The sequence below is a fragment of the Ascochyta rabiei genome, chromosome 5, assembly GCF_004011695.2.
Source record: "Ascochyta rabiei chromosome 5, complete sequence".
Classification (NCBI taxonomy): Eukaryota; Fungi; Ascomycota; class Dothideomycetes; order Pleosporales; family Didymellaceae; genus Ascochyta; species Ascochyta rabiei.
Window position 1 is genome coordinate 563,904 of NC_082409.1, and position 23,512 is coordinate 587,415.

A 23,512-nucleotide genomic window follows, 5' to 3' on the forward strand; every position below is an offset into this window, starting at 1 on the left:
ACTATGCCTAGAAGCCATCTGTACATGGGTTTCTGATAGTCTGCCACAGACTGGAAATCCACCGACTGCCCGCCGCTGGCGATCCTGTTAGTGCCTAATGCGAGCCGAACCATCCGGCGCGCGTGACTGCTTTCGATTACCGCCCAAAGCCGAATCCGTACAAGACAGCCTTGACGATATCGTGAGCCCACCCCGCCCAACCTCGGCCAGCCTGAACCAGATTGAGAATCTTCACAAAGTTACGATCCCACGCATCCACATCTTCCCAATCGTCGGCGTAAGGTTCAAAGACTGCGGTCTGGATGCTGCCTGGCGACCCAGCTGTCACCAGATCCCACTCGCCGTTGTCTTTCTGACGGACATGCACCTTCGGTCCAATCACCAAGGAGCGGCCGAGGATGCGACTGTCAGACACAAAACGTGTCCCTGCGGCGACTACATCTTCGACTTGACCCATCGCGCCGCCGGCCAGTAATAGGCGGCCAAAGGTGGGCACAATGGGTGTGTCGATGAAGTAGGGGAACAGGCAGTTGATCCGTATGCCCTGCAGTGAACTGGTCGATCTCAAACTCCTAAATAGTCCCAGTACAGCGTGCTTGGCCGCGTTGTATTGCGGTTGTATCGCAATGGGCGCCAGAGATGCTACTGAGCCAAGCAGCAGCAAATGTCGATCGCGCGGCGATGCTGTCCAAGGTTTCGAATCAATGCTGCACGCCTTCGAACCCGGGTTCTTTGGCAGGTAGAAGTAGGCGAGGTGGGTTGTGTACAGGACACCTGTGAGATTCACATCCATGATCTTGAAGTTGGGCGGCGGAGGCTCTGCAGCATCGAGATTCTTGCCCTCTTGCAAGACATCCATACCTGCAATTCCTGCATTGGCGACTACCGTGTCAAGCCCGCCGTGGGGACTCAGCTGGATCGCCTCTTTGAACAGATTGACCTGTGACTGCCAATCTGTGACGTCGCAATGCACGAAATGCACGCGCTCGTGGCCCGCCTCTCTGCGCACATCGCGTACAAGCGCGTCGCCCATCTTCACGTTGATGTCGCCAACAATGACTGTGGCCCCATTCTTCGCCCACAATCGTACAAAGCCAGCGCCGAAGCCGCTTGCGCCTCCCGTTATCAGTATGACCTTGCCCTTGATCCAGGCAGCATCGTATGTGGTGGTAACGTCGATGGGAGAAGATTGGCGGATGGCTGCCACCATGCTCTCGGGCTTGTAGTCAGCCATTGCGTCGAAAAGCGTAAGGTTCAATGAAAGAGACTCCCGGTACGGGATACTACAGGACTACACGGAGCTTATGTTGGCCAACTACGTCTGATGGTAGAGGTACTGCGGAGGTCTTGGCAGCCTCGGCTTGCACGTCGGACCACGCGAGTCCCGCGAGGCTAGAGAAGACCTCGCACTGTTGACCACAAAAGCATTAGGGCAACACGCAAGATCGCACAATGCCATCATCACGTTGATAGTCGCACAGAGGTGCTGCAAGCACCGCGGGAGTGCCTGGTGATTACGGGCGGAGCCGCTAAGCGTCTTGCAGCATGCCGCGACCGGACCCTGTCCCTGTGCAGTTTTTGGCTATGACCCCGCTCAACATTCACTCTGACAAGCCTTTGACTGTCCAAACCACACGGAATTAGCCAATCGCCACCAGTTGTCGCGCATCACCAAGTATGGCTGCCAGACCACCCGCTCTTGATGTCTCGCGCACGCACATTGTCGCAACACTCTTCTACAAGGTCGACAAGCCACACAATGCTCTACTGCCCGATCAAGTTCCACACACCCCGCAGGATACCATTCCTGCCGCCTCTCTGGAGACGCTGAGAGATGGCGCCTCGCCGACTAAGAATCTAGAGGCCTATCCTCTCGAGCCACCAACACAAGGGCCTGATGCGCTCGATAACCTGTACGGCAGCTACATCAGCCAGAGCTGCCTGAGCGACTTCACCACCACACTGTCCAGCATCCTCCCCGCACTACAATCAGAAACAGTCACGAACCGCAAACTCGAGCGAAGCAACCACTGCCGTGTTGTCGAGGTCGCATTTCCCCTTCCCGGTGCTTCAACCGTGTCTCTCGAAACCCTCCGCCGTCACGAAGCCATCTCCCGCTTCGAGCTCGAATGGAACGTCGAGTGCGTCTTCCAAGCCGATACAATTCACCGCCGCTATAAGCGCCTCGCCGTCTTTGACATGGACAGCACGCTTATCCAGCAAGAGGTCATTGACGAGATCGCTTCGCTGATTGGAGTGGAGAAGGAAGTCTCGGCCATTACAGCAGCAGCAATGAACGGCGAGCTAGACTTTGAGGCAAGCCTGCGTGCGAGGTGCAAGTTGCTCAAGGGTGTTCCCGCTACCGTGTTCGAGACGCTCAGGCCGAGGATCACACTCAACGAGGGCGTCAAGGAACTGATCACTGCACTGAAGAGATTAGGATTCAAGACGGCCGTTCTGAGTGGTGGATTCACACCGCTGACCGGGTGGATGGGACAGCAGCTTGGACTGGACTACGCATACGCAAACCACCTGGTGGTTTCCGATGACGGCCAGACGCTTACTGGTGAGCTTACGGGCGAGATCGTGCACGCGCAGAAGAAGCGCCAGCACGTTCTAGAAATATCGCAGAAGGAGGGCATACTGCTGGATCAAGTCGTCTGCGTCGGCGACGGCGCTAACGACTTACCCATGATGGGCGTCGCCGGCTTGGGTGTGGCTTTCCACGCAAAGCCCAAGGTCCAGCTGATGGCGCCTGCGAGGCTGAACACGAAGAGCATGCAGGATCTCCTCTACTTGTTCGGCATCACCAAGGAAGAGCAGGACGAGCTGCTGAGGTAGCCCTAGCGTAGGCTCGAAAGCCTGCGGCGTAAAGGATCATAGACTATACCCCATTTCATTACTATCCGTATTTGCTGTCAATTACAGCCCCTCTCTTCCCAGCGCCTCACTTTTACTTCATCTTCCTTCTGAGCTTTCTGTACGTCTTTTGTGCACGCAGAACTCAGTCAATCTATTAATTAGCTTCTAAAGTCAGCCATTGTCTCGTGCGGCATCGTCAACCGCCGCCTAAACATGCGTACCTCGGCCGTCAATGGTAGGTTCGGAAGCTTATCGTAACTCCTTAAGTGTCTAAAACGATCGTAACAGACTAGCGACGCGTTGCCTCAGAGTAAGTTCAATGTGCACCCCCAGCCCCAGGATTTCGTTTGTGTCCGTGATGCCTTCTACTTCATTGCAGCCGATCGTTACAGGGCTGGATTGATCTGGTCTTTACAGTTTGTGGTGGGATCGTGAGCTCTTTGTCTTTTTGGACTTGATCTTACCGACGTCAGGTAGCGTGTCGCGCAGTTTAAGCCTGATCATTCACCCGCAGACACCCCGGACGTGAGAGGTTTAACTGTTGCACTACTTTAGGGAGCTAAATATCAAGATCTTCAGCTCACGCACAACTTCTCATGGCATTCGAAGCCCAGTTTGGGGATATCGAGAGGAGTTCAAATGTCGGCCATGTGGTGATTGGAGGGTTGGAAATTGCTGATGAAGATTAGAAGAGTGCGGTTCTATGAGATGAAACACGCCCGCTTTGTCTCTAAATACACATGTAGCGTTCTCGTCGCTAGGGACTCAAATTTGCATCTGAGTATTAAGATGGATGTGCAAGCTTGAGTCATAATCTCTATTTCTACCCCAATCTCCCTTCGCAAGCATATTTGTGACTTGACACCATACTGTAGAGTGTTACACCATATCAAGACGCATATCCAACGTCACAACTCCAGAGCGGTAGCTCGTCTTCTTCTTTCCCAACATTCGTTCCTCGTTTTTCCGTTCGTTCACACCAGTAAGCTGCCGTAATCTTGCTTGTGACTGCTGCCATCAATGCCATGACGATAATCGCAACGACACTCCATTGTCCAACTGAATTAAAAGATTCAGACTGAGGCAAACCCCCGTGACTCGGCTGCACTCCCAGCCATGCCACGTAACCAATGTATGCCGCAACACTAACGAATTGCACAAATCTGCGCCCGTACGCAGCTAATTGAGATTTCTTACACCGTTTGGAATTCTCCGCTAGCACGACAGCAGTGGCGAGCAAAAGATAGAGAAACCAATATGCAATACCTAGACTTCGCGAGCCCTGACTCTTGTTCAATTTCAGTATGTTCGCATGATATACGCCAATATCATCAGCCATCCGGCCAATGTACGCATCGCTTTCAAAGCAAGTGTATATGCATGATTGATTGGATGAGCTGGATACTGGAAACCCTCTAATGATTTCATTGAAGCTCTGCTTCCAGTCTGCATCAAAGGGTACTGCGTTATACCCGCGACCTGGCAGCGGTTCCTCGACACTGGCCGAGCAGATCTGGTAGTGTCTGTGGTCGTCCGATATGATTAAATTGTAGACCATATGACCGACCGCCAGCATAAGAGTCCACATGACAAGGATCGGTTTGGCTGACACGTGTTGGAAGGTTCTCGACCATGTCGCCATGGGTAGCACAGCAAGTAGCCCAGCACCCACAACAGTACAGGCTTCCGTAGAATCCGGATCGTATACACCCGTACATATTGGCACCTGAGGTACTGCCTCCTCTACGCCGCCGCCTAGATTCCATGTGTGACACGAGGAACGTGCAGGATCGCCGGGAAACCGATTGTAGACGGCGAACAAAACAACCAGGTGTATAGTAGCAACACCCGAGTATGTCAATGCGTATGCTGCGGTCCCTGCTGCAAGCCATTCTTGGTGACGAAGGGTTACAGTTACAACCAGCAGCGCGTAGTATGTCCACTGCAGGGTAGTTCCGTATTGGCCAGATGCCGGGAATGCACAAGCCACCTCCTTGGCCCTGAATATCGCGGTCTCGTATTGTCCTAGCTCTTGACTCTGGGAGTGGGTGGGTTTGTACATGTAGAGGGCGGCCAAGATACTGAATCCGAGAAGGCTCAAGAACGCGATGAGATATGTTCCGTATCCTAGCATCCTTACTGCCATGCGCAGCTTTGGTGACAAATGTCTCGGACCCTTAAGGGCCTTAAAGCTTGAATAAAAGGAAATCATTGTCAGCAAAAAAATAATAGTAGGTTCATAGCGTAAAACCTGGCAGAAGCGCTGTTGAAGTACGTCTCACATACCCGGCCAACCACCACCCAATACGAGTATTTTAGCCCTCTTAGATCAAATCTGCTATCTTCGTGTCTTCTGATAAGCTGCCTTGCACATGTCGCCATCCCGCAGCAGCAGCTGACAATATCGCTCATGCATCCGACAAGGCTGACCCAACGGGGCTGAGCACAGGAGCCATGATGCGTACTCATCTCATTCTGGGACGTGAGCTGGCTGATCATTGCCTACGAGGTTTGGAGGCAGTATAGAAAGGCATCGAAACAGTATGTTCATACGTTACAGCAGAAAGACAACAAACGGAGACTTTGCGCAGCGTGCTGGGGTTGCGTCACAGCTAGTTCGAAAGTAGAGTCAATCGTTAGCGCGTTAAGATTGACCGCCTTCACAACACCCGGCCTTATGAGTGGGCCTCCTCTTAGCTGCATGCTACCAGACTTTCAGGGGATGCCTCGCTCCGTCTACACATTCGAGTTGGGGTCACTAGCTGCTGTTGTTAGTGATTAAAATGCTTGCTCTTCCACATACGACCGTAGGACATTGAAAACAAGTTCTCTCGTCCGCTCAGCCATCTTTACTGATGCTATGTTGTTACCCGTTTCTCAAAATAGGAATCAGTCTTCGCAATCCATCTGTTGTGGTACTGCTTATGGTCGTTTCTGTGCAAGGTCCATGCCTATTACGCTCCGCGTGTTAGCTAATTAAGAAAGAGTTATTTATGCTTTTATCCTTTAAATCACTCTACTGCTTAGACCTTTCTGTTTTATTATGTTGAGAAGACCTAAAGGAGATAAAAGATCAAAGAGGGATCGTGAGGCCCGAGCCAAGGCAACCTGCGAAGACCTTGGCGTCCTTGCTGGTTAGAAGAAAGCTCCAGCACTACTTACTGCTGAGGAAATTAATGGCCACCTGATCCTTAAGCTACAAATAGTACCTGTAAAGTATGCGGCTTTGGAACACGTAAGTATTTCGGGCTTGACCCCCACCTAGCTAATGCGAGTGCGGACAACCATTGAGTCTGGTGATTATTTATCGGAAGTATGCTGCGTGTATTTCGGTGGAGCAATGAACGTGCCTCGTGGTGTGCTATTCTTTCCTGACTTTGTCTGCTTCTGGAGTCGCAGCCCAATTTCTTCCGTGCTTTTGCCCATGCAAGCCGTGATGCCTTCTATCCATGCCACACCGTGTTTGTTTACTATTCTCCTGAAACTAGCACGCCAAATGTGTGCAAGAACGTATGAGGATCCTCTACTCCTCAGCCCCATACAGTTGTTCCTTGTCCTGGCCATCCCGTCTCTTCTACACTCCACTATGATCCTCATATCATGTGTCTATCATGGTGCTGTCATATATATGCTGCATCACGCATACCTTTCCCAGGTCTCCAATGTCGGCCACAGCATCAGCTCCTCTCGATGCCATCTCCCATCTCCGCCCTTCTTTGCGTCGACATCTATTCCATCCAAAATAACAAATTCCTTGCCTGTGCCATTGCAACAGCTGTCATTTGATGCATGCTGTGCGTCTCCACGTCCTTCTTGTCGCCAAAATCTCATGCAGACTTTCAATTGCAGTTCGTCTTCAGCCCTAACGCATGATCAGACTTCAGATCGGCTCAAATTTACCGCAACACCCTCCTATCAGCAGTATCCTGCCAATAAGACGACTGTTGCGATATCCGTTCAAGCGCTATATCATTACAAGTCTGGTAGAGCGGCGTGCGATCGCCGAAGACCCCATCGAGCCCTCGAAGAACCCGCAGTCATGTCCAGCATCCTCCAATGTCTCGTACACCGCTTCGGCAGAGGCGACAGCATGAGTACGGGATACTGGGGTTCTGAGATGGAACTAGGGAATTCGAAAGGTAAGATGGCTTCCCCGCGATCTCCATGAGCCCGGTGACGAGCGGCATGAGCATTGAGAGGGAGCGGGTGTGATCGCAAGGTACGTACCTCTCCCTTCTGTGAAGACCAACATACTACAGCTGAGGGGGATTGCAGTAGGGGAGTCAGGATTTTTGCATTGCACAGCGCTTCCTTCCCCACTTGCTTAGTCAAGCGTGAATTTCGCGTTGGCCAAACTATAGGAATTTGGGGTAGGTTTCATCCACGGTTCGATTCCGCTTCTCTGCTTTTCGTCGCACTTGGTTCGCCCGATACTAACGCCCATTGTTCTCGGCTTCCTCAACCACTGTGGGCCTATGGGCTGTGTTGCTTCTGCCGAAGAGCAACGCATCTTTGCTGCCTTGAGTTTCCGCCGTTTCATACTCGACATCTTCGTTCTCTTGCCTCTGCTTCACTGCGGTTCCTCGGTTGTTTGGAACTGTCTCGGCTCCGGCTTGATTGACTCTTATGTCTGATCATCATCTAAGCTACTGGCGCACTTGAAGGATGCTGAGCGAAGCATTGAGTCGACCGATGTGAGCGAGGGAAATGGCATCGCTTCGTAGTGAATGCGTGGGTGGTACGTGGGCCAAGGAGGGTCAGACTGGTACACGTTTGTGCCGCAGGATGTGCGTTTAGCATTACGTAGATGTAACAAGACCATAATCTATTGTATTAAAAATCGGGAATATCCTCAGCACGCATCCTGAATTTGCGCGACATACACATTTCCAGATTCCTGTCCTGCACAATCTGCATCCGCACAGTGTTGTACACAGTCCTCAGCCCATAAAATTGCTGACACAATGCTCTCCCTTTCTTCACACCGAACGAATTAGCGGCCCTAACAGGTAGCCATGTGTAGCTTGAGATTGCCACAAAGTTCACCTTGTGACAACCATTGTGCTCGGCCTTGGGCGAAATGCAACTAGGTGTTGCTTAACTGCTGCAGCCACTTATTATGGAAAAAACTATGGCTAGAACGGTATGCGATCGTGATGCGTTCATGAAATGGAACTTTTCAGAAATGCGAAGTCGACGAGACGGGCCGCGAGGAGACCACCATGCGAATAAGTAGTGGCGCGAGTGCGCGCTCCGCATCTGCAGGGTGTTAGTACTCCGCATAACTAGTCGTATAACTTCACGCAGCGTTCAGATCTTTCTGCTCGTCTAACACGTCCTGAGCATGATGCATCTTAATCTACAATAAAATACTAATCATAAGTGGGCGGTGCCGGATCTTGACTACTGTTACCAGGAAGCCTAGCTTCAGAACACTGCTTACAGATAATTTAAGGAAGGTCATGTCAGCAAGACAGGAGACAACAAGGCTTTCCGTTCGCTCAGCCCTATTTAAGCAACGTACCGGCGGATTGGTAGTCAGGTGTGTGTTGTATACTGGAGAACCGTTCATGTATAATGGTGATGATTTCATGAAGTCCAGAGGTCATGCTTCTCGGCGCAATTTTAGTAGCGCAGCTGCCGCAGCACCATATCACCCACACTAGGAGTATTAAGTATCTGCGTCACTTGAAACTTCCCCACTTCTTAGTGTCTCAACCTTCTACTGCTTACTTATTACGCTTCTTGCTCTCTACTCCTGTACCTCCTCTGCATTTTCCTATAGTAGATAAACGTAAATTCTGCTGAACGAATTAGTTTCTATGTGTAAAACGACATCTGTCAGTCAGTACTAAGGCCTATGCAACAGCGTTGTGTGGGTCTGAGGCAGATATCTGTAAAGGGGTACTAAAGCCAGGGGCCTCTGCCTGACCGGTCAGAGATGAAGCAGGTATTTCGCATATAGTCGTAGGTAGCACAGTCAGCCAATTAGCTTTCCTGCACTCTCTAGCTATGCGGATCCCATTACAGCACTGAACGACCAGGCTATCTAGCACTGCAAATCGAGCTGCATTTCAGCCTCGGCGACTGCCTAGCTCTTCGTGCGATAGAAACTGATAGTATTCATACTCATGCATGGTGTAGTGTAGATGAAAGTATAGAGGATGCACTGGACCTCAGCTCAGCCCGAGTTTGCAGACACTCGATGCGCTGTCACCGTGAACAACACCACTCAGCAGGCATCTCACATGTTCATTGCCCAACATAGACCACATGTTTTGTGCAACATAAACTGTTGGTGCTCCCCACTAATGACCGGACCTCAGAAGCTGTCAGTGCAAGCATCAGTTTTTCTCTTCATGGTGTTTTAGTCCTAGATATATTTTACTATGACAGCCTCCGGAAGAGCGGTTCAGTTTGTCTACCGTCATCTTGGATTCAGGGGATCACAGAGCGGCAAGATTACCACGGATATCATCACACGCCAAACAAAAATCCCAGCATACGAGTTCCTCCCACATGCAACGCTCAAGAATCTACCTCTGCCTGTGCACGCCACAATTTGAATCTAGGTAGAGTTTCAGTCTAATTCTGAGTGTGACATCAGTCTCTAAGAGTGCAACCTAGATGCAGGATGGCGATTTAGATGAGGATGAGGATGACGGACAGAAAGCTACAGACAACTGGCATTACTTTGGTATAGTCAATGACCCCAAGCTCGACCCAAATAACCCAAAACTGTGTTCCCTGGACGTTGCTGCATGGAGGTCACTTGGCAATGAAGGGGACCACTTCCGTGGCACTACTTCATGGTCGATGATTGAGTTCAGATCAAGTGGTAAGCTTATCCTCCTCGGATTGATCGGCGAAGCGGTAAATTAACAGTGCAGCGCAAAAAATCATGGAAGGCTGGGGCGAACACGAATTGACTAGCAATAACTGCCAGGATTATGCCCTCACTCTCTTCTGCCAAGTGACAGACTCGATCGAGGACCAGGCAAGAGCACTAGAAATCCTGAGGAGCACAGTCCGTTTGGCGGTCTAATCACGGTCGAAAGTGACGGGTCAGGCATGGAGATCGTGCGAAATTGTAAGAGACAAATAATCCTGAATGTATATCCACCTGGTACTCGACCTACACATTTAACCAAACTTCGAGTACCCAGGTCACGGCAGGTACTGCGGTAGCTAAGCATGATTGGATCTGGGATGAGAAATGGCAGAAGTTCAAGGGTGATAAATCGGTGGATCTAGTACTGCTGAAAGCCATTTTTGTCTTCGAAAATGCATCGATTGGTTTACAAAGTTGAATGTCAGGGGTAGCAAGCAGCTCTCGATGATACGAATACGAAGCGCCCGATTAAATGGCAGCCATAGTTTGCCCTTCGCTGTGTGCACTGCATTTTTCTACTCTTAATCTTCACGTTCAACGTTTGGTTTGCTAAGACACACTATAGTATCATGCGAAGGTACTACGTGTAAAGACACTACCTACCATGGGTAGGTATTCTAGTAGCACTTTAGATAGCTCCCTGCTACGGTAGCCCGCGTTGCAAATGAACTATAGCGAGCAGGCAGTTCTCGACAACGCCACTACAGACAATGTATCGCCCATTAAACGACGCGGTCCAATGTGTCGTTTGATTGACCTGTTGCAACCATTGACGCTGATAGTACATGTCATTCTCCCTCTTCAGCTCACTGTACCCTCCATTTTCCGTTTTCTTATCATGTTTCCAGCTTTCTGCTTCTGACCAGACGAACAAAGAAATAAGTCGGTCATCGTATCGAATTGCGGTCGCCCTGGGGATTTCATGTGGAGAGAGGATTTTCAAGTCGGTTAGGCACCAGAATCAGTAGATAGAGCCAAGTGCGGAAGAACAAGTATTGCGAGCATGCAGAAGAACTACAGAGTACAGAGGTGCAAGGCTACGATAACGCTCTTCCGAGGATTCGATAACGCTCTTCCGAGGATTCGATAACGCTCTTCCGAGGATTCGATAACGCTCTTCCGAGGTTTCGATAACGCTCTTCCAAGGTTTGATCTCCAGGTCCTCGGACATTGGTGCCTAGCGAAATGTACGCACCCACCCCGCTTCACGGCTAAGATCAAATTAGACAAGCAAGAGGTTCCGACTAGCCAGCTATGGTTGGCTGACAGTGAAAGTGACAGGTTGGGTGACAGATTGAGACAGCATGCAGGGCAAAACGTGACAACCACAGAAAACCAGCCAGCTATCTATCGGCCTACGTTCATAGCCTGTGTTGATGAATCAACGTTTAAGATTTGGGGTGGGTGCGTGCATATCGCCAGGCATTATAAGCTCCTTCCTCCTACGGCAACCTTCCATCAGTACGATTGTGTTAGCGTATGTCTGGGTATCTGCCGAATCTGCACGGTCATTCGTGCATGCAATTCGGCAATTTCCCGAGGTTGACTCGGCGCTCATGCGAATTTCCTATTCTACGGAGGGCTATTAGCAGGTGGAGGGACATAATCCCGAACACCAATTTTTTTCACCCCACCACTATAAAATATCTACTACAATAAAATATCAGCAACACTATTAGCTGCACAGCCTTGCCCTTAAGGTCTTTAATGCTGTTAAAGTAGATGTTGATGGTGTAGGTGGTATTGTCAATATCTCCACCATCCTTAACCAGGTTAAGCTCTGGTACTACTGGTAGACCTCCTCCTTTATGTTTAAACTATAAAGTACCCTACAGGCAAAAGAATTAACAGGCAAGAGAATTACTTTTGCTAAGCCCCCGCTAAACTCCACCTTATTATAGCTTAAAACAACCTAGTTTATCGCTACAAAGTGCAGTACAGCCTGTAATATTATTTAGAAACTACTTATACCTCTTTCTTACACGTTTGCACGTTATACCTAGTCTAATTACACTATCTACAGCGCCTTTAGGAAGGCTTACCTACTTTAGTACACACCTACTTCTTTACCTTCTTTATATTGCTACGCGTTCTAAACTCCTTTAGAGCAGTTATTTATAAGCTATCCTTAACTGTTAGGGTTCCTTCTACCTAGACTTGCTTTCTTTTATGTAATTCTTGTTGTGTAGCTGCCTTATTAGTAGCTTAAAGCTTAGTAATCTCCTGTTGTGCTAACACTAGCTTATGCGCAATTATAGCTACCCTCTTTAAGACCTTCTTAAAAGCTTTAACTATAGAGGTAGGCAAGCTATTTATATACCTCTAAATCCTTATCTTTACAAGTATTAGTTACAACCTAAGTTAAAGGGTGTTTCTTAGGGTTTGCAACTGCTAGAGCTTGTTGTTAATAGGTAGTTGTTAGGCTCTTAGCCTCAGACTCTCAGCCACAGGTCAGAGGTGGACGCATCCACATGCCTAAGGCTAAGAGTAAGGCTAAGAGCCTAACATGTAGGGTACGTTTTTATTTTAGCTATAACGTACCCCACGGACGAGCCAGTCACCGGACGAGTCGGTCACTTTTGCCAAGCCCCTACCAAACTACCCTTCACATACTAATGCCTTCTTAACAACACCATTCAGACGCGTTAAAAGAAGCTTAGATACAGCTTGCGCTTCAGGCTCTTAAATAAGACGCAACACTCTCTTAGTAACACGCTGCAGCTATCTACAGAGTCTCTCAAATAACACTAAGCAACTAACACACAGGACAACCTTCACGCGCTAATTCTATAGCTAACTTGCAGAAGCTAGACAATAATAAGAAGAAGGTAATTGTTAAACATGTTCTTAAGCTAGACGCGTAAGGGTTTTTCCCTTAGCTCTTAGATATAGCTACTATAGCCAATTCTTTGCGCGCTAAGCATAATCTAGGTCCTGTTAGCGCAAACTAGCCTAGTACGTTTATTAAGCAGTACCTAGAGCTTATAGTTAAGTTTAATCGCAAGTACAACTATAAGAGAGCCCTCTGTAAGGATCCTAAGGTTCTACAGAGCTGGTTTAGCCTGGTAGCTAACACTAAAGCTAAGTATAGCATCTAGGATAAAGACATATATAACTTTAACAAGACAGGCTTTATAATAAGCTAGATCTCCCTAGGAGCAGTTATTACAGCTTTAGAACAACAAGGTTGGCTAAAGGCAGTCCAGCCAGGTAACTGGGAGTAGGCTACGGCTATAGTAGGCATTAATGCTAAAGGATAGGCTATTCCTGCCTTCCTTATCTTTAAGGCCTACTACTACCTCTCTGCCTGGTACAAAGAAGAGGATCTGCCTTAAGACTAGGTTATTAGAGTCTCTAATAACGGCTGGACTACTAACAAGCTTGGTCTAGACTAGATAAGCTACTTTAACAGGCATACAAAGGAGCGTACTGTTAGCACCTACTATTTGCTTATTATTAATAGTTATAAGAGCTATAACTCTCTTAAATTCTAGTAGTACTATAAGGATAGCAAAATAATTGCTCTTTGCTTGCCTTTCTACTTATTACACCTTACACAGCCTCTTAATATAGCTTATTTTACTACTTTAAAGAAGGTGTATAGGCGCTAAGCTAAAATACTTATATATAACTAGATTAACTATATTATAAAGATAGAGTTCCTACCATGCTTTATACGCGCCTACAACACTGCAATTACTTCTAGGAATATCTAGGGAGGGTTCTGAGGCGCTGGACTGGTCCTGTTTGACCTATAACAGGTTATAAGCAGCCTTAATATAAAGCTGCGCACGCTATTACTACTACTACCTGTTAATAACAAGCTCTGGCAGTCGCAAACCCTAAGCAACACCCTTAAACTAGGGTTGTAATTAACGCTTGTAAAGACAAGGATTTAGAGGTATATAGATAGCTTGCCTACCTCTATAGTTAAAGCGTTTAAGAAGGTCTTAAAGGGGGCAGCTATAATTGCGTACAAGCTAGTGTTAGCACAACAGGAGATTGCTAAGCTTTAAGCTGCTAATAAGGCAGCTATACAACAAAAATCACATAAAAGAAAGTAGGTTAAGAAAGAAGGTACTCTAGTAGTTAAAGAGGGCTAGCAATTAACAGCCCTAAAAGAGTTTAGGGCGTGTTGTAATAGTAAGAAGGCAAAGAAGCAGGTGCGTGCTAAAGTGGGTAAGCCTTCCTAAAGGCGCTGTAGATAGTGTAGTAAGACTAGACATAACACGTGAACGTGTAAGAAAGAGGTAGAAGTAGTTTCTAAATAATATTACAGACTGTACTGCAGTTTGTAGTGTTAATTTAGGTTGTTTTAGGTTATAATGGGGTAGAGTTTGGTAGGGGCTTGGCAAAAGTAACTGACTTGTCTGGTGACCGGCTTGTCTGTGGGGTACGTTATTCTATCTTTAGAATTTATAAAAACTTATAACATATTTAGGAACTATAACATAACTATTCTTGTAAACTACAGCCTTATGCTTGTAGGGGTTGTTGTTCTTATAACTATAGATAGTAAGGAAATCTATTGTTCTTAAAGTTGCTATTAAATTGTTAGTATTTTGTAGAATTGAAATTTTGGAATTGACAGATACAGTAGCGCTTGGCTAGATAGAAATACTACATTTTTGCAATTAACCCAGGCAGGAATTAAACCTAGGGCCTCTTGTAGTACTATAAGTCTAGATTGTAATTATGTAGTTGTGTGGTTGTGCCGCTAATCCAGAATTAATAGAATAGTACCGGTTTACCAAATTGATATTGAATTTTGTCCCTCTACCTGCTAATAGGCCTCCGTACGAAGAAGCTCGTTTTTTTTAGTCAATTATTCGCGTAGAACATTAAAAATCAGCAAATCCTTACTAAATTATACCCTACAAATAGTAGAATAACAACAGTATAACATAGTTAATTTTATAAGACCTAGCTATCTTATAAAGAAATAATTCTTTAAAAAAGTTATATAGAAATATTCTTTTATTTTAGAGTAAGAAAGTAGTAAAAGACATCTTCTACTTCCTCTTAATAGTAGCTTTTTACACGTACTATATTAGCAGCAGAACAGATATAATTCTTATAAAAAGTAGATAAATATATAGGACCTTACTTATACTATAAGATAGTACAGATTCTATAATTTAATCTAGGTTATGTAGCTAGAGTGTCTACGCTAAAATAAGAGGTGTGTTTTGGTAGGTAAGGGCGCGCGATCGGCCAAAAAAAAAACGAGCTCCTTCGTACTATTCGGCACTGGCGCTGGCGGCTTCGCTATCACGTTCCAGCGCATGCAATATCAGAATGTCGCTATCATTAGGCCAAGATGTTTGACGTACATGAGCGCGCTAACAGACCATGCTTTGTTAAGACGTATGTACATCACTACTGCTTTCAGGGAGGCGTGATTCAGATACGGAAAGCCTCATCCTACAAGCTTGGTACCCCAGTCAGTGCGATCGGTGCAACACTTCTCTCGTAAGTTGTCTGTCTTGCGCACATTTTTTTAAATATTCGTTAATCGAAGCTCTAATGTACAATGCGGGCAGGTGTAAAGGATGGCAACCACAGCAGTGCTATGACTGTAATCTCCGCTCCAGTTAGGCTATTGCTACATGCTGTTAAAACTTGGCGCAGTCTACAGAATACCGATACCTCACAAGAAGTGGACCAAGAACGGTACCTTCCCGTTTCGCTAAGCAGCGGAGCATCTACGGAGCTATGTTAGAGTGGATCTTCACCCCAATAATCTGCAACATGGAACCCCATCACGATTTCACCAAGCCTTGAACCTCCTAAGCTGGAAAGACGTATTACAAGGTTGATAGTCAAGGGTCGAATTCAAAATATCAGCAAGATAGGAAGGTCGCGATAACACCCAGCACGCAACTGCAAGATGCTGTGAGATCTACAAGTATCGCAGGTCAGTACGACTCCAGAGTATCAGCACTCGCAGCTCTTCAGTCCTGCCAGCCTCCAGCCTTAGTCCAGCAGATCCAGCCCAATCGTTCACTATGAGCATCAAGTCCTTTGTCATCGGCCTCGCAGCTCTGTCTGTGGTCTCCGCCGCACCTGTCGCACAATGGGATGACACCCATGCGCCTGCGATTGTTGGTGGTGTTCCTGCCGTAGCTGGCGACTTCCCCTTCATCGTCAGTCTGCAGAAGAACGGTGCTCACTTCTGCGGAGGCTCCCTTTTGGACTCCAAAACTGTTTTGACCGCCGCTCACTGCGCTGATGGCCAGTCTACTACTAACCTGACAATTCGCGCCGGCTCTCTGGTAAGCCCTTCCCGAGCGAGCCTACAGAAAAACTTAGCTGACAGAACTGACAGAACCGCACCTCTGGTGGTGTTACTTCCAAAGTTTCTTCCCTCCACGTTCACCCTGACTTTGACTACGACCTCCTCAGCTACGATGTTGCGATCTTGAAGCTCCACACCGCCATCCCCCAGAGCTCGACTATCAAGTACGCCACTCTGGCAGCTGCAGGCTCTGAACCTGCCGCCAACACCGTCGCCACGGTTGCCGGCTGGTAGATATCCCCATTCCTGTTCCCATCGCCACAGCTAACGTCTCCCAGGGGCACCACCTTAAGCTCCGGGTCGTCGTTGCCTGTCGCGCTCCTTAAGGTCGACGTCCCTATCGTCAGCCGCGCTGAATGCGCCGCCGACTATCTTAAGGACTCACCGCCCAAGAACGTCACCGATACGATGATCTGCGCCGCTCTTGATACTGGTGGCAAAGACTCTTGCCAGGGTGACAGCGGTGGCCCTCTCGTCAACGCTAGCAATGGTACTCTCATTGGCACTGTGAGCTGGGGCACTGGATGTGCACTTGCTGGTTTCCCCGGTGTGTATGCACATATTGGTGCTCTGAGGAGCTACATCGACAAGTTCTAAGCGTAGATGGGATTCAAGTCTGGATCTGTTTTCGGCGTGGCTGCGCTGTGACTGGAAAAGGATATTTGGCTGCTTCTTGAACGAGTAGAAGCCTTTTCGCCTAGATGAGTTAGATGACATTTCCATGCACACATTGCTGATACACTGTTATTCTCACATAGCTCTTATCGTATAATGCTCCATAATACGATCCAGACAGGTTCCCAAGTTTTCTGATGGTTTCGAGCCGCTGGGGGTATATGAGGAGAACTGCCGCAGCATAAACCATATGTTGCCATGTTTGAACCTAGAGCCAGGGCTTTGCGTGTAAAGAGAAAGTAAAAAAGCAAGCCACCTTATATCGCTTAGTGTTGCAGCTCAAAAGAGGAGTTATACTAGTACAACAATACTACAATTTAGTGCGAGTTTATAGGCAATATTCCGGTGCAACACTTAGGCATGATGATCTCAGCAAAGTAGCAACCGAGCGCTGATTTCGTACATTCAGCTAGCTTGTAGGTTGTAATTGTAGTATACATGACCCATTTGCACAGTACAGAATACTTTTGAGACACATGCTCATCCTCTCGACTTTCAGCTTATTTCAATCAGTACTCAAACCAGATTTCCGTCTGCTTTGGAGCCTCTCCAGCCTTTTTCGACTTCGCCGCGCGTTGCTTTGGTGTCAACTTCTTCTCCTTTTCTACAGCAGGCATTGCTTTCTTAGCTGTTTTTCTCGCTGCATCAATTGTACTCGTCGTTTTGATCGCTTTCGCCGGTGCTTTTACCTGTCCTGATTCTTGACTGTCTCGTGACTTTTTGCCTTGGGTTTGAGGCTCTGTATTGGTACTATGCTTGCGGCGCTGGCTTTCAGTGCTTTTCGTTGTTTCTTCGAGAATTGAGCATCTCTGCATGAGGATTCGGACCTAGATATCGAATTTTAATTGATTGAAGTTGCCTCGGCGGTCTTTGCAATAATTTTCGCATGTGCATCCGTCCTCGACGTCAATGAAGCTACTATTGTGACCTTCAGCACAGACATTACCTTTTGCTTTTTTTTTGCTTTTTTCAACTTCTTTGGTGATGTCTTTGGTTCAGCCGCGGGAGTATTTGCAATAGCCGACACTGTTGCGTTGGTCTTCTTCGATGTCGATATCTGAGGCTTCGTCGCTTCTTTGGTAGCTATCAGTGGCCGATCGCCTTTTACCTACCTCCATGTCATTCGGAACAGAGATCATTGCCAAATTTTCCGATCTATATTTCAGTAACGTCTAAGGGCCATGTCTGATAGTGGAAGCTCGCTGCTTCTTTAGCCCCTGGATGCACAAATTCCATGCGAATGTCAGCGTCTGCGCCAATCGCAGCCTTCAATATTGGTTCCTCGATCGTTTGGTATGACGAAAGACCGGAAAGATCAAGCCTTTGCGGTGGTAGTGGGCACAACACAGTGGCTTTAACGTTTTTCGCTATGTGCCACGCAAAGATTGCAGAAGCACCATGTATGTACATCGGTCAACCTTTGCTGGGTTTATGACTCACGTTTAGATCCATGAGCGATTTCATAGCAGTTGTGAGCGTCTGCATATGATGTTTGTCCGCCCATCTCTGGGCCTTACTGCGTAGCGTACCACTCCATAAGATCTAGCTGTTGGGTTTCCATGAGCATCCCCAGAACTGGCGATGGATTTAGACTTCTTCCTCAAGAGTGAGGTAGTCGTGGAGCACCAGGACTGGTAAAATCGATTCTGCTATGTTCTCACACAAATCCAATTGCGCAATTTTCTCTTGTTTTGACTCTATTCTTGGCAAGGAAATAGTGTTTGATTCATCTGATCGTAACAGGCCTCAGATCTAAGTTCATGTTCCTGTCCTCTTATCTTGAGAGTAGTAAAAGTGAGTGACGTCGAAAATTGTCAGCTCGAGCGGGGTATGTCGACGAAGCACGTTTGCGGCTACAAATGCGTATCGTAATCTTGAGATTGCGATGGCTCGAGAAAAGTGTGAAGTGTGAGGTCGATTTTACTCATATTGGTGTAACCTGGGGTCGGTCAATGTGAAGCAGAGATCCAATCAGTTCACGTCACGTCACGTACTAAACGGGCTAAAAACAAGCAAAGCAAGAGCTAATAGGGCAACGTCACAGTCTTCATTCAATAAGCATACCCAGGAGTGACTAACAGCCAGAAAAAAACCAAGAGAGAGCGAAACAGTGACAAACGTGTTAAACTGCACCTACCTATCAAACGTGGCATCTCACGCAACGATTACCGGAGTAGGCTTCGCCCCGGCGAACGATGCAGGCAGCGGTTGCGTGGCCACAGGCTTAGCTGGATCCGCTATGAAAGCCGGGAACGAACCACCCTCGGGGTAGACTTTGAGACCGGGCATGGTGTAGTTGACGATCGGCGGCCAGTATGGGCTGAAGTAGATACCAGGATCGCGAGGATTGTCTGATAATGGCAAGTCAGAGGTGTTACAAGTTACTCACCAAAAAGTTGCAACTAACAGATACCTGGGAATTTCCCAACAGGACTCGGCTTTTTTCCTGTAGCTCCCGAAACTTCGATTTGCGCACAACCAATGTAGAACTGTGCCCCAGCACCCTCAGGTCCGCCAGCGGAGTGGATAGCGATATGCTCTGCCCTAAGGAGGTATTGGCCATTTTCAATGTCTTTTGGTATCAGAAAGTCGAAAGTCTTCCATCCGTCGCTTAGCCACGTCATTGCCAGACTGTAGTTGGCATAGGTCTTCACTCCCATCTCATATATCTTGAACCAATCACCTTCACCTTGGTAGGCGCTCACATTGGCTACAGTGCTCTTACTCATGTAGGCAAAGAGTGGGCCAGGGTGACCTAAAACATCGCGGATAGTGAATCCGAGTGTGTCACCTGCCTTGACGAGGTAGGTCTTTGTCTTGCTCGCAGCAGCAAAGGAACCATTGTTGCACCGGATGTCATTGTGCTTCACATCGTAAAACGGGCTGTTGCCGACCATGGGTCCGACGGCGCGAACGTATTCGTAAGGATCCGTAGTTTTTCCATTGACAATCAAGCGTTCGAAGTTGTAGTGGGCGTCAGCCAGAGTAGCGAAAGCCAGAAGGGTAGTTGAGAGAGACCTCATCCTGTTGAAGGTGGCAGTGTGTCCGAACGAACGAAGCAATGCAAGGAGAATTGCAACACCTGAAGCTACCACGCTGATTGCTTTGGTTAAGTACAAGCCTGTCCCAAGATGGAGGGAGTGCTATGGCGATCTTGTAAATTCTTGTAATCTCGCATAGATGAAGTGGATATGAAGGTCTTGGTATTACATGCATTGCACCTTGAAGCGGACGTAAAACATCCAACCAACTCACAACTGAGTTAGTCATCGCAGATAGAGCGTAAAGCAACAGCAAGGCAATCTATGCGGTCGAGATATTGAGAACTGGTGGTCGTACACAATGGCGCATGCATGGGATCGCTAGCTCCGTTGCTTGACCTATGTGTTCGATCACAATATGATACATGCATTGCAGCTCTAGACGGAGTGAGAATCCTAGTTGACAAGCTCAGGCAGATTGCTGCAAGCCGCTGAATAGTAACGTTGTGAGTGCAAGAACGAAGGGGATCGTGCCGCAGAAAAACCTTGGAATGAAGCGCCCCACTACCTAGCGCGTCCGCAGATCATAGCTCGATCGTGCAAGACACATGCTCGCTTGTTCATCCTGCAGCCGAACTTTTGCAGCGTGTCTCGCCGTCCCTAATTGCATGGCTTCACAGTAAGATACGCATCAACTCCGTACAGTAACCTCGGTGGGGTTTTGATCAGAGGAAGATCGACGATGAAAGATTGCGGCAGTTGATGAACGCCCCTGGAATCATAGACCACGCGCTCTCCACATCAGCTCAATGCCCGCTGGCCGACACCTGGCCAATCACGAGCACTCGGTAGCTGACATCTGTCAAGGATGCGGCTTTTAGATCCCCCGCACTCCGCAATGCGCTAAAGCTGTGAAGCGCTGCACTTCCGCCTGTCATCACGCGACTGTTGTTACAGTTATCGACTATACGAATACTTTCCCGAGATTTTCAGATTAAGCACAGACTGAAGGTTTCTCCACGTCTCGAGTATGTGGAGCTGCTTCTGGGAGCACAGCTCTAACGTCACAGCGACATGTATAAGTATACAGATTCATGGTAATCGTGCCACCCATTGACCACCTGACCGGCATGGTAAGCGGGACAACATGGGACTTTACATTCTATCTACGCTATACCTTGCAGCCGTCGGCACCGCCCAGCAAACGGTGCAACTCAGTGTCTCTGATGTACCTCCACCAGGAACGCAAACCCTTAGTGGTTCGTTTCAAGGATCCTCCATGTAAATCGCTTCGTTCGCAGACATGGCTGGCAATCTGAAGTACCATTTCCCCTCCACTTTGCATGAACACTTGTTCACAGAGTCTAGGATACCAAACAAGCTATCCTACCGCATGCTGCAAAATCTCAAAGATGCCTCTGGCTCAGCTGTACCGGTTCGAGTTGGTGGCACCACTGCAAATCATGCCATCTGTACACCCAACCAGACCGAGACTATCGTTTAAAACTTTGCTACGCCTGGTGCGGATCAGCCAGCGGACGTGACATGGGGCCCTAAGTACCTGGAATCCTTCCAGGTGTTTCCAAAATTAACTAAATACACTGTCGGCGTGATTTTCGACAGTGACAAAAAGGACGAAGATGCTAATATCTCAGAAGCTACCGTGTTCTACGAAGGTATTGGGAAAGACCTGTATGTTTTCGAAGTCGGAAACGAGTTTGATGGTAAGCGCTCATCCTCTCTTGAGCGTTCGACGGACGAAAGAACGCAGTTTCACAGCTTTCCCCGTGGATCGCAACACAACCATACGGTAGATCAAACAATACATCCCTGAGTGGTTGTCCCGCACCTCCGCCATCGCATTCCATGTTCTGCCTAAGGACAATCAAAAGCTCTTTCAGGCTGGCGCTTTTGTGGCCTCCGGCTCTGTCAGTGCAGACCAGCCCTGGAATGCGCAAGCTGCCATAAACCTCGGTGTTGCATCAACTAGCCTTGCAAAGACATTTTGCACCCATCAGTATTTCGGCGCGGCATGCCGGCCCGTGAAACCGACACTCGCAGGGAACGTAATGAACCGCACGGCCCTGATCCAGATGATGAACTACCACGCTGGCGCATCTGCGTACTCAGTATCGAAGGGGCTGCCATATATCATCGGTGAGACAAACTCAATCGCTTGCCCGGGTCTGGCAGGCGTGTCCATTGTTTCCGGGGCAGCCGTGTGGAGCATCGACTATGCACTTTACGCCGCATCGCTGAATATGTCAAACATGTAATGGCACATGGGGACTAGCTACCGCTACTCAGCGTGGCAAGCTACGCAGAACGGAACCACGATCTCCGGTCCAAGGAAATTGCACTACGGCAATTGGTTCACCGCAACAGCGCTTGGTGACTCGGATGCACAGGTTCTTCCAATTGTGAACACGACAAATCTCTCTGGGTATGCGATCTACTCTGGCAAGCGCCATCGGCCAGAGATAAAGAGCATTGTGCTGGTGAACATAGAGGACTTCAACTCGACATCAACTCCTGCAAGTCAGAGATCAGGTGTGGACTTCACCCTGCCAGAGGAGCTTTGGGGCAAAAACTGCAAGGCAATATTGAGGTGTCTGACCGCAGCAGGTGCAGAGGTTCGAGATGGAATTACATTTGCTAGTCGCACGGTCGCGCTAGATGGAACTGTAGGTGGTCATGAGTCGAAGGAGCCGGTCACTTGTAGTTTCGTGACCGTGAAGGCAGGCGAAGCGGTTCTCGTGACACTAGGATAGACATGCAACTGTACATCGCATTTGAGAGACACATCACCCCAATCGGATTTCTCTTCTTTCCGTCTTAGCGGCTATGTTTGCCGGCGAGGAATCGAGCATGCGCACAAATTCCTAGTATTGACCGACGTTCTTTATGAGCAAAACATGCGCTTTATCACGTCGCGAAGGTGACATAGGCACAATCAGCTGAAGATTAGGGTCACGGTCTTCCAGGCTCTCCATAATGGAGGTCGATGGTTGTATTGACCGTGTAGATGCTGCATATTTAACTCTGACTCGAAGACGGCGAAGATGCCGGCGAAGGCATTCAACGCATCTCCTTGATTGGATAGAAAGCGACCTGTATAGTTTCTAATGCAGGTTTAGTGGGTTGGCTCAATCAAGCGCCGAGCTAGTCTATCATTTACCGGTGACAATACTCGCGATGCAGTTGTCAACCCACTTTCTGTCATATGAGAGGGTTCAAAAAAACTACCCTCGCGCGTGAAGTAAGCTCGCATTGATGACAGTAGTGCTTCTTGATACGTCCAAACTCTCCTTGCCTATACACTGTGCGTAATCTTGGAGATACTTGGAACCGTTTGGAGGTACGCGAACTTGTTGAGGTAGAGGTACGGATATGTATGGCCTCCGTCTTGCAGATAATCCAGATAACCCGTGTTTAGGATGTGTCCCGACACAAGCTACAATAGTGTAATTAAAGCTTTGGTAAATCTGGAAAAACTGTTGAATCTCTCATCCCTTTCGATCCGGATCGTCTTGTGGTATGCAGTATCTGTCAGTCCAAAAGTGGTTTTGCAACGAGCGCATAGAGGGAGAGACATTCTACTACAAGATCCTAGCTTTTCCCTTAGCAAGGTACGAACTGCATCGCGGGTGTCTATCTTGAGAAGAATCAGAAAAGCTGAAGACAGCTGCCTGCACAGCTAAGCGCTTAGTGATAGCATGCTGACAGAGACGGCGCAGCTTACATGCGGGGCCACCTATCACAGCGCGTACATTCAAGCTGCTTGTACTAAAAAAGCAAGAAGTG

General features: G+C 48.1%; 6 protein-coding genes across 6 annotated transcripts, besides 7 other annotated features; 3 read left to right on the forward strand and 3 right to left on the reverse strand.

Moving 5' to 3' along the window:
- Positions 1-136: 136 nt before the first annotated feature.
- Positions 137-1,234, reverse strand: EKO05_0003328 (uncharacterized protein; the record flags this gene model as incomplete). Its single annotated transcript, XM_038945395.1, has 1 exon — positions 137-1,234. One exon carries the CDS (start codon positions 1,232-1,234, stop codon positions 137-139), a length of 1,098 nt encoding a protein of 365 aa, XP_038800938.1.
- Positions 1,235-1,677: 443 nt separating this feature from the next.
- Positions 1,678-2,841, forward strand: EKO05_0003329 (Phosphoserine phosphatase; the record flags this gene model as incomplete). Its single annotated transcript, XM_038945394.1, has 1 exon — positions 1,678-2,841. The coding sequence occupies one exon, from the start codon at positions 1,678-1,680 to the stop codon at positions 2,839-2,841; it is 1,164 nt and encodes a 387-aa protein (XP_038800937.1).
- Positions 2,842-3,751: 910 nt separating this feature from the next.
- On the reverse strand, positions 3,752-4,996 carry EKO05_0003330 (uncharacterized protein; the record flags this gene model as incomplete). The annotated part of the gene is made up of 1 exon (XM_038945393.2): positions 3,752-4,996. The coding sequence occupies one exon, from the start codon at positions 4,994-4,996 to the stop codon at positions 3,752-3,754; it is 1,245 nt and encodes a 414-aa protein (XP_038800936.2).
- A 3,567-nt stretch (positions 4,997-8,563) lies between these two features.
- Positions 8,564-8,629: a tandem repeat.
- An 859-nt stretch (positions 8,630-9,488) lies between these two features.
- Positions 9,489-9,528: a tandem repeat.
- Positions 9,529-11,574: 2,046 nt separating this feature from the next.
- Positions 11,575-12,173: a mobile genetic element.
- Positions 12,174-12,183: 10 nt separating this feature from the next.
- Positions 12,184-12,243: a dispersed repeat.
- Positions 12,244-12,287: 44 nt separating this feature from the next.
- Positions 12,288-14,155: a dispersed repeat.
- Positions 14,050-14,171: a dispersed repeat.
- Positions 14,172-14,177: 6 nt separating this feature from the next.
- Positions 14,178-14,213: a tandem repeat.
- Positions 14,214-15,762: 1,549 nt separating this feature from the next.
- Positions 15,763-16,649, forward strand: EKO05_0003331 (Trypsin; the record flags this gene model as incomplete). Its single annotated transcript, XM_038938483.1, has 3 exons — positions 15,763-16,029; positions 16,083-16,282; positions 16,331-16,649. The coding sequence occupies 3 exons, from the start codon at positions 15,763-15,765 to the stop codon at positions 16,647-16,649; spliced, it is 786 nt and encodes a 261-aa protein (XP_038800935.1).
- A 2,232-nt stretch (positions 16,650-18,881) lies between these two features.
- On the reverse strand, positions 18,882-19,750 carry EKO05_0003332 (uncharacterized protein; the record flags this gene model as incomplete). The annotated part of the gene is made up of 2 exons (XM_038938345.1): positions 18,882-19,078; positions 19,135-19,750. The coding sequence occupies 2 exons, from the start codon at positions 19,748-19,750 to the stop codon at positions 18,882-18,884; spliced, it is 813 nt and encodes a 270-aa protein (XP_038800934.1).
- Positions 19,751-21,990: 2,240 nt separating this feature from the next.
- EKO05_0003333 (uncharacterized protein) lies at positions 21,991-22,479 on the forward strand (the record flags this gene model as incomplete). Its single annotated transcript, XM_038945392.1, has 1 exon — positions 21,991-22,479. The coding sequence occupies one exon, from the start codon at positions 21,991-21,993 to the stop codon at positions 22,477-22,479; it is 489 nt and encodes a 162-aa protein (XP_038800933.1).
- Between the last annotated feature and the right edge of the window lie 1,033 nt (positions 22,480-23,512).